Source organism: Phoenix dactylifera, chromosome 14, assembly GCF_009389715.1.
Source record: "Phoenix dactylifera cultivar Barhee BC4 chromosome 14, palm_55x_up_171113_PBpolish2nd_filt_p, whole genome shotgun sequence".
NCBI classification, from domain to species: Eukaryota; Viridiplantae; Streptophyta; class Magnoliopsida; order Arecales; family Arecaceae; genus Phoenix; species Phoenix dactylifera.
This window is the reverse complement of record NC_052405.1, coordinates 8,315,563-8,329,849: the sequence shown is the minus strand read 5'-3', so window position 1 is coordinate 8,329,849 and position 14,287 is coordinate 8,315,563. Positions and strand designations below refer to the sequence as shown.

Genomic DNA, 14,287 nt, shown 5'->3' with positions numbered 1-14,287 from the left:
GAGACGTCTCGGCTGTCCCTGAACTTTTTCTTTCATCTCAAAAAATTCTTCAATAAATTCATAAAAATTATGGGAACTTGCCTAGACATTTCTTAACAATATTCTTAATAAAACACATGAATTTCTCAATTAAATTATTAAGATAAATGGAATTATACTCTAGTGTTTTGTATTCATCAAAATCCATTAGGGGGTCAACACTTACCAATCCACAGGATGTCTTGGGAGTAACAGGACACATAGGAGATTACCTAATCTACGGCCTCATTAATCTTTCTGAACACATGTCTTATCTGAAAGGCCACTCTATTGCTCACCCTAGCTCAAATATTACGAAGTAGAAGAAGTGCCCCTCCACCGCCCCCTCATGCCACCTTGGATCTAAAATCCGTGCACCTAGTCCTCAGACCTAAACTTCTTGGTGTACCATCAACACCCAGTACCTGTCAGATTTTCATCACAACATTGATGGCCCGCGTTGCACGTTGATCTTACTTTTAACTAGGGGTGGCAATCGGATCGGGTTAGACATAAACGGATCGGGTCACATGCAGGTCGGATCAAAAAATTGTAAACCTGAACCCGACTTGTTTATTAAACAGGTCAGAAAATTACAACCTGAACCCGCCCTGTTTATTAAACCGGTAACCAGACTCGACCCTTTTATCCTGTTTAATTAAAAAAATAAAATTTAATCCGGGCACTGGGGAGTGGGGAAGAAGGTGCCGACCCTCGTGGTGGTGGGCATGGCAGTCCCCTTCGCCGTCAGCTCCGCGGGAATATACTGCCATGCGTGCGAGAAGAAGGTGCTGACCCTCGCGGTGGTGGGCATGGCAGTCTAGCCTCTCCAGGAAGAACGTCAAGCCGCTCGTCTTTCACATCTTCGTCGGCGTCACCGTCTCCATCAGCGGCTTCCCCATCCTCGCCCGCATGATCACCGAGTTGAAGCTCCTCAACACCGGGGTTGGCCCCGTCGCCATGGCCTCCGCCATCATCAACAGCGTGCTTTCCTTCACCCTGCTTGGCGTCGCCATGGCCTCCGACGTGCGCTACAGGGAGGAGGCATCGATGGCGGCGGCGGTGTGGGTGACGCTCTCGGGCGCCGCCTTCGTCGCCGGGTGCTTCTTCGTAGTCCGACCTGCTGTCAAGTGGATGGTGCGGCGCAAGCCGGAGGTGGGCGAGCGGGTGAGCGACGTCGAGATCAGCATCATCCTCAGGGGCGCGGCGGCCGCCGGCTTCATCTCGGACGTGATCGGGATGAACTGGGTCTTCGACGCCTTCGCGTACGAGTTCTGAGGGAAGGAGAACTCGCTTCCATCGCGGACATCATCCATGGTGGAGCCGTGGAGGGCAAGAGGATTTGGGGATGGAGGAGGCCGGCGCGAGGAGCGAGGGGAACGAGAAGGGTTTTATTTCCGCCTAGGGCTAGGGCTTTTGTATTTGATTTGGTTATTCAAACGATCCGTTGGGCTGAGGCTGTGACTTGTGAGGCACTTGTTCTCTATAATAAAAAAAGCCTGATCCATATATTAAACGGGTTAAAAAGGTTAAATGGGTCAGATATTTAAAATCCATATTCAACCCAATTAATAAACAGGTTAAACGGATCGACCTGTTTACGATCCGAATTTATTTAGGCCAAATCTAAACATGTTTATGGCGGGTCGAATACGGATCGAATTGACGGGTCGGGTCATATTTTGCCATCGCTACTTTTAACGGCCTGAAATGTACCGACACCACTTGAAATTTAACCCGTTGTATTTAAAAAAAGAAAGAAAGAAAATTCTGACAGTTTGGATCCACTGCGGCAATGCGTCCCAACTTGACTTTAAGATGCGCAACGACAACTAGGGGGGCGTTCTGATGCACGACGAATGCAGTCCACGTGGGCTGAGCTGACGCGAAGTCGAAGGCTTTCCTTCCTCTGCTTCGGAGCAAGCCGCACCCCATACGTTCTCCTTCGCTCTTTCCCTCTCGGCGACGGCGACGATGGCGGAGAAATAAAAAATAAAACCAAAATGAATAAAACAATGCAAGAATTTGGGAAAAAAATTTAAAAGCTCTTCCCCAAACCCTCATCGAAGACAAGAATTCTCTCCACTTCTCTCTTCTCGCCGCCGCCTCGAAATCCAAGAATCTCTCCGTCTCTCTCTCTCTCTCTCTCTCTCCCTCTCCCTCTCTCCCTCCTTGGATTTCAAATTAGTTTCTTCGAATTCTCTCTTCTTGATTCGAAGCCATTGAAACCCTTTCCTCCCTAATTCAGACCTTAATTAGGGTTTCTTCTCGGCTTCAACGATTTCCCAGGGTTCGTGGAGAGGATTTTGTTGTTTAGGGTTCGGAATCTTGGATTGCTTTATTCTCGATTTTGTTTGAATTGGAGGCGTTCTACTAGGCTTTGGATTGGCTGAGCGGAGCTGTGGGGATGGGGAATTGATCATGGTGCTGTTGCTGGGATTGAACCGCTTCTTGCTCGACGACTCCCCGCGCGAGATCATCCGGACGAGCCCCATCGTCGCCGGCGGCGATGGCAGCGGGGAGAATGGGTGGCTGATCCGGTTCTTCGACTCGGCCTTCTTCTGCGAGTGGATCGCGGTGAGCTACCTCTACAAGCATGATCACCCGGGGGTGCGCGACTACCTCTGCAACCGGATGTACGCGCTGCCGCTCGCCGGCATCGAGAGCTACCTCTTCCAGATCTGCTACATGCTCATCCACAAGCCGAGCCCCTCTCTCGACAAGTTCGTTATTGATACGTGCTCGAAATCCCTCCGGATCGCTCTCAAGGTGCACTGGTTTTTAATGGCCGAGCTCGAGGACTCCGAGGACAACGAGGGCATCAGCCGGCTCCAGGAGAAGTGCCAGATCGCCGCCACCCTGATGGGCGAGTGGCCGCCGCTGGTCCGCGTGCCCCCGGCCTCCGCCAGCACCCCCTCGAGCCCCAAGGGCAACCCGGTGCTGAATAGGATACTCTCGTCCAAGCAGCGGCTGCTGTCCCTGGCCTCGTCCCCGGCATTGGGGTCCAGCTCTCCGATCGAGGAGAACAGCAAGAGCAATAGCAAGGGGGATGAGAACAGCAAGGCTTTGACCTCTTCCGAGGAAAATAAGCTGTTGAAGAAGCTGATCCCTGGGCCAAAAGTACGGGATACGTTGTTCTTCAGGAAGTCCATGGAGAAGGAGGCAGAGGAGTCAGATAAGGATGGGTTCTTTCGGAGGCTGCTCAGAGACAGCAAGGATAAGGAGGTGGTGGATTCAGACAAGGACGGGTTCTTTCGGAGACTGCTCAGTATCAACAAGGATGAAGATGCGGAGATGACTGCAAGTTCAGAAAGCTTTGTCAAGAGATTGTTTCGTGATAAAGATGAGAAATTGGGGGAGGAGGATGAGAAGGACAGTTTTTTTCTAAGGATTTTCAAGGACAAAAATGAAGAGAAGAAAGATGGCGGGCATGATGGAAATGAGGAGGATAAGGTAAGGAGGAGTCTCGAGGAAGATGACAAAGATGGTTTTTTCCGCAGCCTTTTCAAAGACAAGATTGAAGATAAAAAAAATGGCGGGCAAGACAGGCATGGGAAGAAAGATAAGGGCAATGAGAGTATTGAGGAGGATGAGAAGGAAACTTTTTTCCGCAGACTTTTCAAAGACAAGATTGAAGAGAAACAAGATGGCAGGCATGATGAAAATGAGCGGGAAGACAAATTAAGCAGGAGTGGTGAGGATGTCAATTTCTTCAGAAGGCTTTTTAAGGACAAGAATGAAGAAAAGAAGGTCGTTGGGCATGATAAGAATGAAGAGAAGTGTAATGGGAGCATCGAGGAAAATGAAAAGGATGGCTTCTTCCGTAGGTTTTTTAAGGACAAGCATGAGGAGAAAAAAAATGAATGGCATGCGAGGAATGAGGAAGACAATAGTCAAAATGGGTGTTTTGAGGAAGAGGAGACTTCAGAATTTTTGTCATTCCGTAGGTTGTTTAGGGTGCACCCTGCAGATGTTAAGACAAGGGGTGCCAATGAGAATGGTCTTTCCAATGGTTCACTGGAGAGCAGCCCAGGGACAGAGAACTTCTTCCGGCGGCTTTTCCGGGATAAAGACCGGTCTGTAGAAGATTCTGAACTTTTTGGTTCAAAGATACACAAAGAGGTAACCATGAGTCTTGCTTTCAATGCCATTAAGTCTCTGTATCCTGCCACTTTTCATTTGCTGCTTTCTTGGTAACATTTGAGTGTTTTTTTCCTTTTCTTTTTCTTTTATTTTTCCTGCACACATTCAGTGAGGGTCTGATTGGGATTTTTTAAGCAACTCATGTAATCGTTGACCTCTTGCCAGTTGATTCTGAGTAGCTTTATCGAGATCAGAAGTAAATTGTGTAAAGGCTTCTAACTCCGTGAATTGTGCTAGTTCCTATTTTTATTTATAAAGGCTTTAATTTTAGCTGTGGATCCTACTCTGGTAACAGAAATACCCACATTGCTAGCCAGTGCCTTCTGGACCATAAAGTTGCTGCAACATATAGTTTCTTCTCAATGAATTTTATATCCTCAACCCCTTGACAGACAGAGATGAATCTTTTTACTGTCCACTTTTTACAAATCTATTTATTATATTTATTGCCATCTCCTTACAAGTGAACAAAACCTCATGGAAACCGAAAAAATAATTGCTTCTGTCAGGAATCAGGAATAAAAAGACACCTGTACTTTCAGAGCGTAATAAATGATGTGCTCACACTTTGGTTGTTGACTAGAAAGGTTCTGGTATTGTGGGTAAACTCCTAGTTGATCAGGCAGAAACTCTCTCTCTCTCTCTCTCTCTGTAAAAACCGTCATCCCTCTACCCTCCAGTTGCAAAATATTTAATCAGGTCGGTCGAAGTTGATGATTTGAGGTTTTCAGGGTCTTGCTTTCCCCTACCGGTGAAGTGAGCCAGTCTGTGAAGAAGCTGGCAATGCAACTTATGATGATATTTGTTGCAATTATTTAGACTGTAAGATTGCTGTCTTGTTGTATAAGAAAATTGTATCTACCTTTCCTGTTAACAAAAAATTTATTAGCATGCCAGCATGCCTGAAAATAAACAGAACAGAGAAGTGAACATAATAACTGTTCTAGTTTCCATATTATATCATTTCCTGAAAAAGTACTAGCTGTACCAGTAGCTCTTACGAAACTCCTTATTTTGTGTTTATCTGCCTTCATTTTAGACTCATTTCTTCTCAACTGACAATTACTGTCCCTTCTTAATCTTATCTCTGAATACAATGCCGGGTGAAAAATTTGGGTCACCCAAAATTCTTGACAGTAAGGTAGATCCCTTTACTGGATTTCTGCATAAAAGAAAACTTGATTCATTAATGGCATTGCGAAAATAGTACTATTCTTATTGTTCAATAAGATCATAAGATCCACTAAATAAATAATTAGTTTTCCTGCTGTTCCCTGTGATTTCTGAAGTTCTTAATTTGGTGATCATTTACAAAAACTGGAAATTGTTGCTGTTGTGTATTGAACATCAGTTATCAATGATTCTCTTTCCAAGAGACTTGGTTCATTACAAATCGAATTCATATGCTAAATCCTTTGACTAATTATCATAAAGCTACAAGATGGTGATCCTCAGAGTGCATAGGAGTTCGATGGCCTGAGGAATCTATGAAAAATCCCTTTTCCATCAAGAGAATCCTCGTTATGCTTCCCTTCTGAATGCTGCAGATATCTTTTAAACTGAAACTCCACATATTTGTAATTTTGTACATTACATGACATGGATGTGGATGAGCCTATTGATCATTTGCTCCTTTCTTTTTCTTATCAAATTTTGTATGTTCCTGAGATTGTGCATTTATCATGGTTCTAACGCAGGACATTTTGCCATTACTGGCAGCTTTTTCTGTGTTTCTTGAATCTAAAATCTAGACGTGACATTTAGCAAGAGATCAAGATAGATGAAATAGAAGATATTTCATGATCTTGTGCAAATTAGTGAATATATCGCAAGCTTATCTTCTTTTTTGTACCTTTATACATGGTGCATCTATTTCTTTGTGAAATTGACATGTTGTATATTTTGCCTCTGGAAGGATCACTTCTTTTAACTGTTTACCTGGGTCATTGATTCTCATTCACCCAATTGGATAACTTGTGGCTTTTATTTTGGTCTTTGTGCATGAATCAAATTTTCTTCTTGCCCTACTAAGTGATATTTTATGGGACATAGTTCTCCATTTTGATCCGACAGATTTTATGGTGTAGAGAAGCTTGAGGGGAGAAAGTGAGAATGTGCGGCATTTCCCTAGGAACTTATCATAGAAAATAGAAGTAACTTCACGAACGATTATATAGGGAGCAGTTCTTTTGTGAAAATTGCAAATTCAAATAATCTTAAGCACAAATATATAGAATATAAAATTCATAAGGCGACACATGAGCAGATATATGTTCTAATCTTTAGAACCTTGAAGGTTTTTATCAACATTTCATTTCTTTTTGAACACTCATAAGGTATTGATGGTACTAATCTCGTAATATTGGTGCAAACCATATGTCATGGAAAGGATCTATTTTATGTGCATTAGGCACAACCTTACTTGCATTTTGCAGGATCAGATGTTTCTCACCCTGAACATGTAACTGGACTACTATGCCATCATTCCTTTTTTAATTATTGATTCTTAATCATGCACTTGAAAATGCTTGTCTTTTTGATTATTAATGACCTATATTTTGCACAATTTCTTAATTTAATGTGTGTGTGATATATGCTGAGTGCTGACCAAACTTGTTCAACTACACAAATGCAAGCAAAGACAAAAAAAGAGATTGCCTGCTTTAAGAATCTTAACTCCATGTAAATTGAGTCATCACATACTGGAGATAATCCGTTGACCCTATAATATGTTCTTCAGTTTTTTATATAGGTTATTTTAGAAGGTGTATATATTTTTTTTCTTTTTTCTTTTCCTGATTGTATGTGACTAAATGAGCTAAAATCCGATGGCTTTCAGGTACTCATACCTTCCCTTTAGTGCAGCAAGCTATTAGTTCTTTACAGCTTTTCACTGTTGTTCTTTACAAGATTTTTGATCAGCCTGTTTACCATAAAAGAGCCTTTAATGTGATAGCTTATTAATGTTATAGGAGTGTGAGACAATCACAACTAGATGGCAAACATGTTGGCAATTTGAACTTGAATGTTAATGATTTTGGACTTGCAAAAGAAGCTTTTTGGTTTTATTATTATTTTTTCTAACTCTGATCTAAAGTTTTTATTGCAGAAGAATTCTTGTACCATGCAATTGTTGCCTGTTAAATAGTCTCAAGACTCTCAACAATAATGTTCATGTTGTGATTTCATGTTCCTTACCTGTCATGCTTGTCAGAACATTCTGTCACAGAGCCATACTACTATGGTACTATGACATGATTGCCTGCTTTGGAAATATGTGGCCCCATTGTAAACAGAGTATGCTGATGTCTTGTCATGCCTTGGGCACATGTTGTAATATATATATGTGCTTACCTACTGCTCACTTTGTGCTTAGCAGAAGCGTCCTGGCTCACCAAGACAATGGAATGAAAAACATGGAAAACCACCTCTACCAAATAATGTGGTAGCAGAAATTCGCAAAGGGTCCTATCATGCTTCATTGGAATTTGTTCAATCACTATGCGACACATCATATGGCCTGGTGGACATTTTTCCTATTGAAGATCGTAAAATTGCTCTTCAAGAGGTCTGCTTAGACTTATCCCGTGATATCTTGTTGTGTTTTTCTTTATTTCGAAAATGTATCTTAATCTGCTTTATTTTGCTTCTTTTGCCATTAGTCCCTCATGGAGATCAATTCACATCTTTCTGCTGCTCAAAAAAATGGAGGTATTTATATGAGATCCTACCGTTGCTTTTGACATTATTGTCAACTATCTCTTAGTGTGGTGCTTGCACATGGGATGTTTTAATTACATCAATATGATCTTTTTTAAAGAAGCATTATAAGAATCATGTGACACATCAACTTACTGTGGAGCACTTGCTTGGATGGTATCACCCCTTGCCACTTGGGAAAGAGGAGGGGGGTTTGATTCCGGTTGGAGTCAGCCCTCAAAGGGTGGAGTTGGTATAGGGTAGAAAGTGGTGATTAGCCCCTCCTAATATCAACAAAAAAAAAAAAAGATGTCACACATCAACTTCACTTAGGTGACCAGTTGGGCAACATATAGGTCTATATGCCTAGGCAACCCTCACCTAGACTATTGTACATTTAGATATACAAGGATATACGTGGATGCATGCACACATGCTCTTTGTGCACACATGCATATACATCAGATACATATTATTAGATACATGTGCACACATATAGTAGCTTATATATATGCATATGTAATTTCATATGTATGTATGAGCATGCAAATATTTGTGAACATATAGAGTGCACATACATGCATGCAGACACACATGCACACATAAATGTAATGCTAAATCTTTAGTATGATTTTAATTATTCAAATTCAGATGAGCTACCCAAATTGGAGATCCTTACCATTGATCATGATTTGTATGAATGTTCCATTTTTCAACCTACTTGATTCATAGGTGAGAGACCAATCTACACAACAGATCGAATAGATTGAAAATTTGAACAATTCTTACATCTTAAAACGTTAATAGACCTCAATAGTTTTTGATGCTAAGATAATAGCAAAACATCATGTCATTAGAACCGTCTCTCTCTCTCTTTTTTTAAATACTTGTTCCTTAGCAAACATACCTCCAAAATATGTGATTTTTGGTCTAGATTTCTAATTTAAAATGGTGTAAATTTCCAATTTGAATGACTCACCATCATTTTGTAGTTGTTAAATCTTTTACCAAACATCTAACACTTAGCATGGATTCCAACCATATATAAGTATATTCTCAAGTTTGCAGAAGCCTCATTGTACTTGGTGCAAAGCCAACCATGGGCGTTATGATGATCCACACTTCTGATGTGTAGCATCTAAAATTTCTCCAAACAAAAATAATGTTTTTGGAAGCAAGTTACCTATACATCAAGTGGATGCATGATGGGGAATATAAATGGTCAATACATTAAAATGCATGATAGGTCATGTAAATTTTGAATTCAGTCTATTGATTATGTTCTACATGTCTTAAAGCTGTTTTTTTTTTGAAGGTTTCATGTCTTAAAGCTTATACAGCTAAAAGTCAACATTTTTGAGTGCTTCTGAACCATGCATTATGTCAAAAAACATTATATCCAACCATAAAAATTGTCAATTTTTGAGCCACTTGATGCATATGTGAATCAGTGAATGACTTCCAAAAGGTACTATTTTTGATTTGTAGGTATTTTAGATGTTACAAATCATTATTAATGGTATGAATCGTCATCTTGAAGCACCCATGACTCACCTTGCACAGAGCCGCTCAATACGCTTGAATTTAGACTAGTCTACTTTTGCACAGACATTTACTTATGGAGGTATATTGTTTCATATATGCATTCATGCATGCATGTATGCATACGTATTTGTATGTGTGTGATTGCGCACTGTATATATATGAATGAATGAATGACACAAGGATTCTAATAAGGGAGTCAGACACACTTGTTTGGACCCCAAGGAAAAACTGGATTGCATTAAAAAAAATACATAACTTAAGTTTTGTAGGTGACTACAGAAGGCTATTTGTTCAAAAGATTAGGGAAACTGAGGAATCCAACAATCTCTGTCCTTTGAACTAAGACACTAAGGTTTAAACTTTAAACAAATGTTAATTTAATAACATAGTATAAAAAATTTATGATATAACAGATGTATGAGCTCATCAAAGCTGCTTATAAGATCTGAGATCGGGTTTCTCAAACCCGAGTTTAGATCTTGTCAATCCACTCTACATGACTGTGAGTGCATGCTCATGAGGTTGGGGCTTGATCTACCATCTGTGGATTCTTTTTTACTGTCTCTTGAATTTCTGGAATTGAACTCTCGGTTGCTTCCAGCTCTCTTAGTAATTGCAAAAGAACAAGAAAATGCTTCTTGAAGAATGACTTTGTTGCTAATGGCATTCTTTATTGAATTAATTATTCAAAAACTTATATATTTCCATCCCATTCTTGAAATTTTGGGTAAAACCAATTATATGCAGGAATCAATGTCTTCTCGTCTTGTCTGCTTTATTCTCAAAAGTTTTTGATTAATTGGCAACTGAAAACATTGGAGTGGTTTTCTTCATGTACTTAGATCTTTTTGAGACTTTGGACTATTTTGTATATTTACCTTTTCATTTACACATAGCTACAATTAATTCTTGGTGAATAAGTGATGAGACTTGGAGAAGTCCAAATTTAACTTGAATGAGTAATTGCATCAATGAATAGTGCTATTTGTTAGTTAGGATCCCTTCTTTGACTGAAAAGAAGAGAAACGAATCCAAATTGACACTAACTACTTAATTAATTAAGGTAATGATGAATCAATCCCAGAAGGGCAATAGCAAGCCAAATAATGAATACATATGGCATCCATGGTCAGTTTTAGTCCGTATATGACAGAACTGGCTGACGGCTGCAACTTGATTGTAACTGATCAGTTTTGGTCAAACTGAAAACCTAAAATAAGATTGGCTCTTGTGAGAAGTTTGCTTCTGGTTTCTCGCCTAAACCAGTTAATTTCGACCTAAACTTACAGGCTGGAATACTTTCGCTGGAGTGGTAAGCATAGTTTGTGAGATACATTAGCATGCTTCTTTGATGAAAGACTCGGTCATAAATGATCAGTTTTGGCTGAAGCCTGAAACCTGAAACCTAGGGTTGCTTGTGGCTAGAACTTTGTAACTTATTCTAGTTGAAACTGACCTGTTTTGGCTGAAATATAAGGGCTTGAACATTTTTTCTGGAAATAAGATACATAGTGATGGCAAATAAAAATTATTAGTGCAGATACTTTTGAATTTTCAGAAATTTTAATTGTTGAAAGTAGAGTTAGGGTCCTATTAAGGATAATTTGTTTGAAGAAGTCTTCTTTAGGTATATATTGAAGTGGGCAAGTCATGAGGTCACAATATTTTGAATATTTTGCTGTTTTAGGTGTCTTTTTTTATGGTAGGATTATGTGGATTTTGATTTTTGGAATTTTAGGGAAGTTCTTGGAGAGCTTAGTTGTAAAACAAGTTTTGTATGGTCTAAAAAATATTCCATTAGGTTGATGAAAATCAATTTACGTGATTTACTTTGAAAGGAAAAAAGGATTTCCCTAGGTCAAGTTCAGTCCTTCTTATCTTTCTCTCTCTCTTTCCCCTACCTCTCCCTTCTCCTCCGCCTGTTCTTGAATTCTCTTCTATTATCTTTGATCTTTGTCTTCATTAATCTAAACCTTGCCGCACTCTTGTTTTATATATAGATATAAAATATGTGATCCATATTGCTATGATAGGATTCCTAGATACCACCACCAATTGACAAGTGCTCTTTAGAAACTTGTCCTTTGGACCTGTACCTCATCACATAAATTCTAAAGACCTAACTAGAAATTTTTTGACCTTGAATTTTACAATCACCAAAGAATACCTTTTTTGCCTGTTTTCTGTAATAGGACAGCAGGGAAAATTCTTGACCAAAAGCCTAGTTTTTGAAACTCTCCAGGTCCTTTCACACATTGTAGGCCATTCCCGATTAGTCTAACATCACATAGCTTCTAAAATATGTTTTTTTTTTTTTTTTACTTTAGAGGGAAAATAGCGGAGGGGATGCTATGTCATATTTTATTATCATGCTTCTTTTTCTTTTTCCTGATATTCAAACCTTCATAATAGATAAATACTGGATATTATTGCTAGCTAGCTTCCATTTCCAACTTTAGATGATTGTAATATTAGGTTCTTGTCTGTTTAGCTCTTATTTATGCATTTCAATATGAAGAGAATATTATTGATTCTTCCGCAAGTTTTGATCATGCTGTGTAATCACAGGAGTTTGCTTCCCAATGGGGAAGGGAATGTACAGGGTGGTTCATTTACCCGAGGATGAAGCTGTTCTTCTGAATTCTAGAGAAAAGGCACCTTACCTAATATGTGTCGAGGTTTTAAAAGTTGAAGTACGAAGGTATATGAGATGTTATAGAAGATACATTCCAGTTGACTTTTTTTTGTTCTAAGAAAAAAGAAACAATTGTTGAAATAGTATGTTTCTATAACAAAATCAAATTGCTATTTTTAAAAAAGTGATTTAAGCTATCCTTGAACATGCTTTAAGTTAAAATTACCATGCCATACAAGTTGCTTCTACCACCATTTTCCGTCTAATGACTGTGATTTATGAAGAATAATGCAGTTAAATATTTAGTTATGTTCAGCATTTTTTACAAATGCCATATATTTCTTTTCCAGTCATACAAAAGTGACATCTGATGCTCAAAATATCTCTAAAGGAGGGATTCCTCTAGCAAATGGAGATGCACAATTGCCAAAGCTGCCTCCATGGGCATATCCTTTATGGAGCCAGTATGACATGCATCAAAATGTTACAGATAGGATGCTGATGTCTACCTCGCAGGCTATTGACCAAGCAATGACTCAGTTATGGGAGGCCAAAGTAAAATCTGTTCATGTCAGTTTCTCTATTGAGAAGCACTTCGGAGACTGCTCAAAGAGTAGTGAAGGGCCTGACTCTCGGTGCAACATCAAGCAAGCTACAATGAATGGGCAAGATCCAGCTAGTGAGTTAATATCAAGTGCCGATCATGACTTGAAATGGGTAAATGTTAATCTGACAGCAGTCCCTGACGTCAACATGGAAGATGTAGATGATCAAGAGCCAACATGTCGAAAAGACCACCGCCGTGTTCCCAGCACAATTGCCATAGAGGAAGTAAAGGTGGGCCTGTAAGTGAAAGATATATTATATATATTTGCAGTTTAGGTAGTATGGCAGTTGGACCAGATATTTCTCCCTTTTTGTACTTCATTATGGTTCTCACTTCTTATAATCAAATTATTTGACAAATTTTGCACTACTAGCTTTCATAGACTGCTTAGTTCTGCCTAGATTTTCAGTACCAGCGTGTACCATCTTGTAGCAATCATATTGTACCGTACCCATATCAAACTAATACTCGATATGGGGAGCGTACAGAGTGTTGATCCATGAATTAACCCCTATACGGGTGTACCGACGCTACCAATATGGTAGCCATACCAGGTGTACAGACACTACCAATAAGGTACCAATACAAGATCCAGTACCAAGATTGTGAAAATTGGTAGGTGATGCATACTTTAACTAAATTATCAGGAAACTATCATTGTTCGAAGTCATGATGTGAAATCGACATTGTACGATGCTGTTTTTAAACTGGCATTAGGTCAGAAATAGGTGCATCATCAAATACCGTTGAAGTGCTGGGTCGTCCTGTTGTGGTCTTTGTAATGGATGCTACTAGTTAAAGGTCCTTAATATCATCTAGTGGTTGGTGCTGCACTTTTGCGTCTTTCTTCATTACTATCAATATGACATTATATTTCAGTATTTCAAATTCTCCATTGACATTCTGTGGAACTTTTTCTTTACCTTTGCTATGAATGTTAATTTAGTTTTATAAGCTTCTTCTAGACAGTTTTTCGTTTTGTTCTGGTGGTTGTCATCATAATTATTGTTTTCTAGATGTTCTCAAAATGTTTATTTGGTTTTATCATGCTGACTGTCACTCTGTTTTTAGTTATGCATTTTGATATGAAGCCCATCTCATCAGATTTAGTTGTATAAAATCGAAGTCATTGCTGATTTATTTGAGTTTCTACTTCTTTAGGCTGCAGCAGCCAAAGGACAGGCTCCACCTGGGCTACCTTTGAAAGGAGCTGGACAGGATTCTGAGGATGCAAAACCGAAGGTGAAGGATTTTGGATCTACTATTTCATCCTTTTCACCTGCTGAGTGGAGTTAATAACGAGGCATAAATTTCTTATAGGTGATGAATGGCCGCATTCCTAAACCCACTGATGCTTTATCTGGTGAAATTTGGGAGGTAAAGAAAGAAAGGATACGGAGGTCATCGGTGTACGGGAAGTCACCTGGTTGGGACTTGTGTTCTGTAAGTGAGCTTCTTGCTTATGGCTATGAACATATTGAGTGAACAGGCAAAACACCAATGAGATCACAAAGGGAAGAAACTAAGGATCCATTATATAGGCATGCTCATAATTCTGCAAGGAAATGTGGATTTAAATTTCAGTTGCTATATATAATATAATGCCATAATGATTCTTTTGTCAGCTTATATAAGTTGGG

The 14,287-nt window shown here is 39.5% G+C and overlaps 1 protein-coding gene across 3 annotated transcripts in view; it reads left to right on the top strand.

The window, feature by feature from the left end:
- The first annotated feature begins 1,931 nt into the window (after positions 1–1,931).
- Positions 1,932–14,287, top strand: part of LOC103720513 (phosphatidylinositol 4-kinase beta 1) — a 30,923-nt gene continuing 18,567 nt past the window's right edge. For 2 of the 3 annotated variants that reach the window (XR_003388156.2, XM_026809772.2), the window contains exons 1-7: positions 1,932–4,140; positions 7,541–7,729; positions 7,824–7,872; positions 11,974–12,106; positions 12,391–12,877; positions 13,809–13,889; positions 13,968–14,090. Coding sequence is in view for 2 of the 3 variants with exons in the window: in XM_026809772.2 (XP_026665573.2) it covers positions 2,440–4,140; positions 7,541–7,729; positions 7,824–7,872; positions 11,974–12,106; positions 12,391–12,877; positions 13,809–13,889; positions 13,968–14,090 (2,763 nt within the window). In the remaining variant the exon portion in view is untranslated. The remainder of the gene's footprint in view (positions 4,141–7,540; positions 7,730–7,823; positions 7,873–11,973; positions 12,107–12,390; positions 12,878–13,808; positions 13,890–13,967; positions 14,091–14,287) is intronic. The other variant, XM_008810246.4, reaches the window with a different exon arrangement.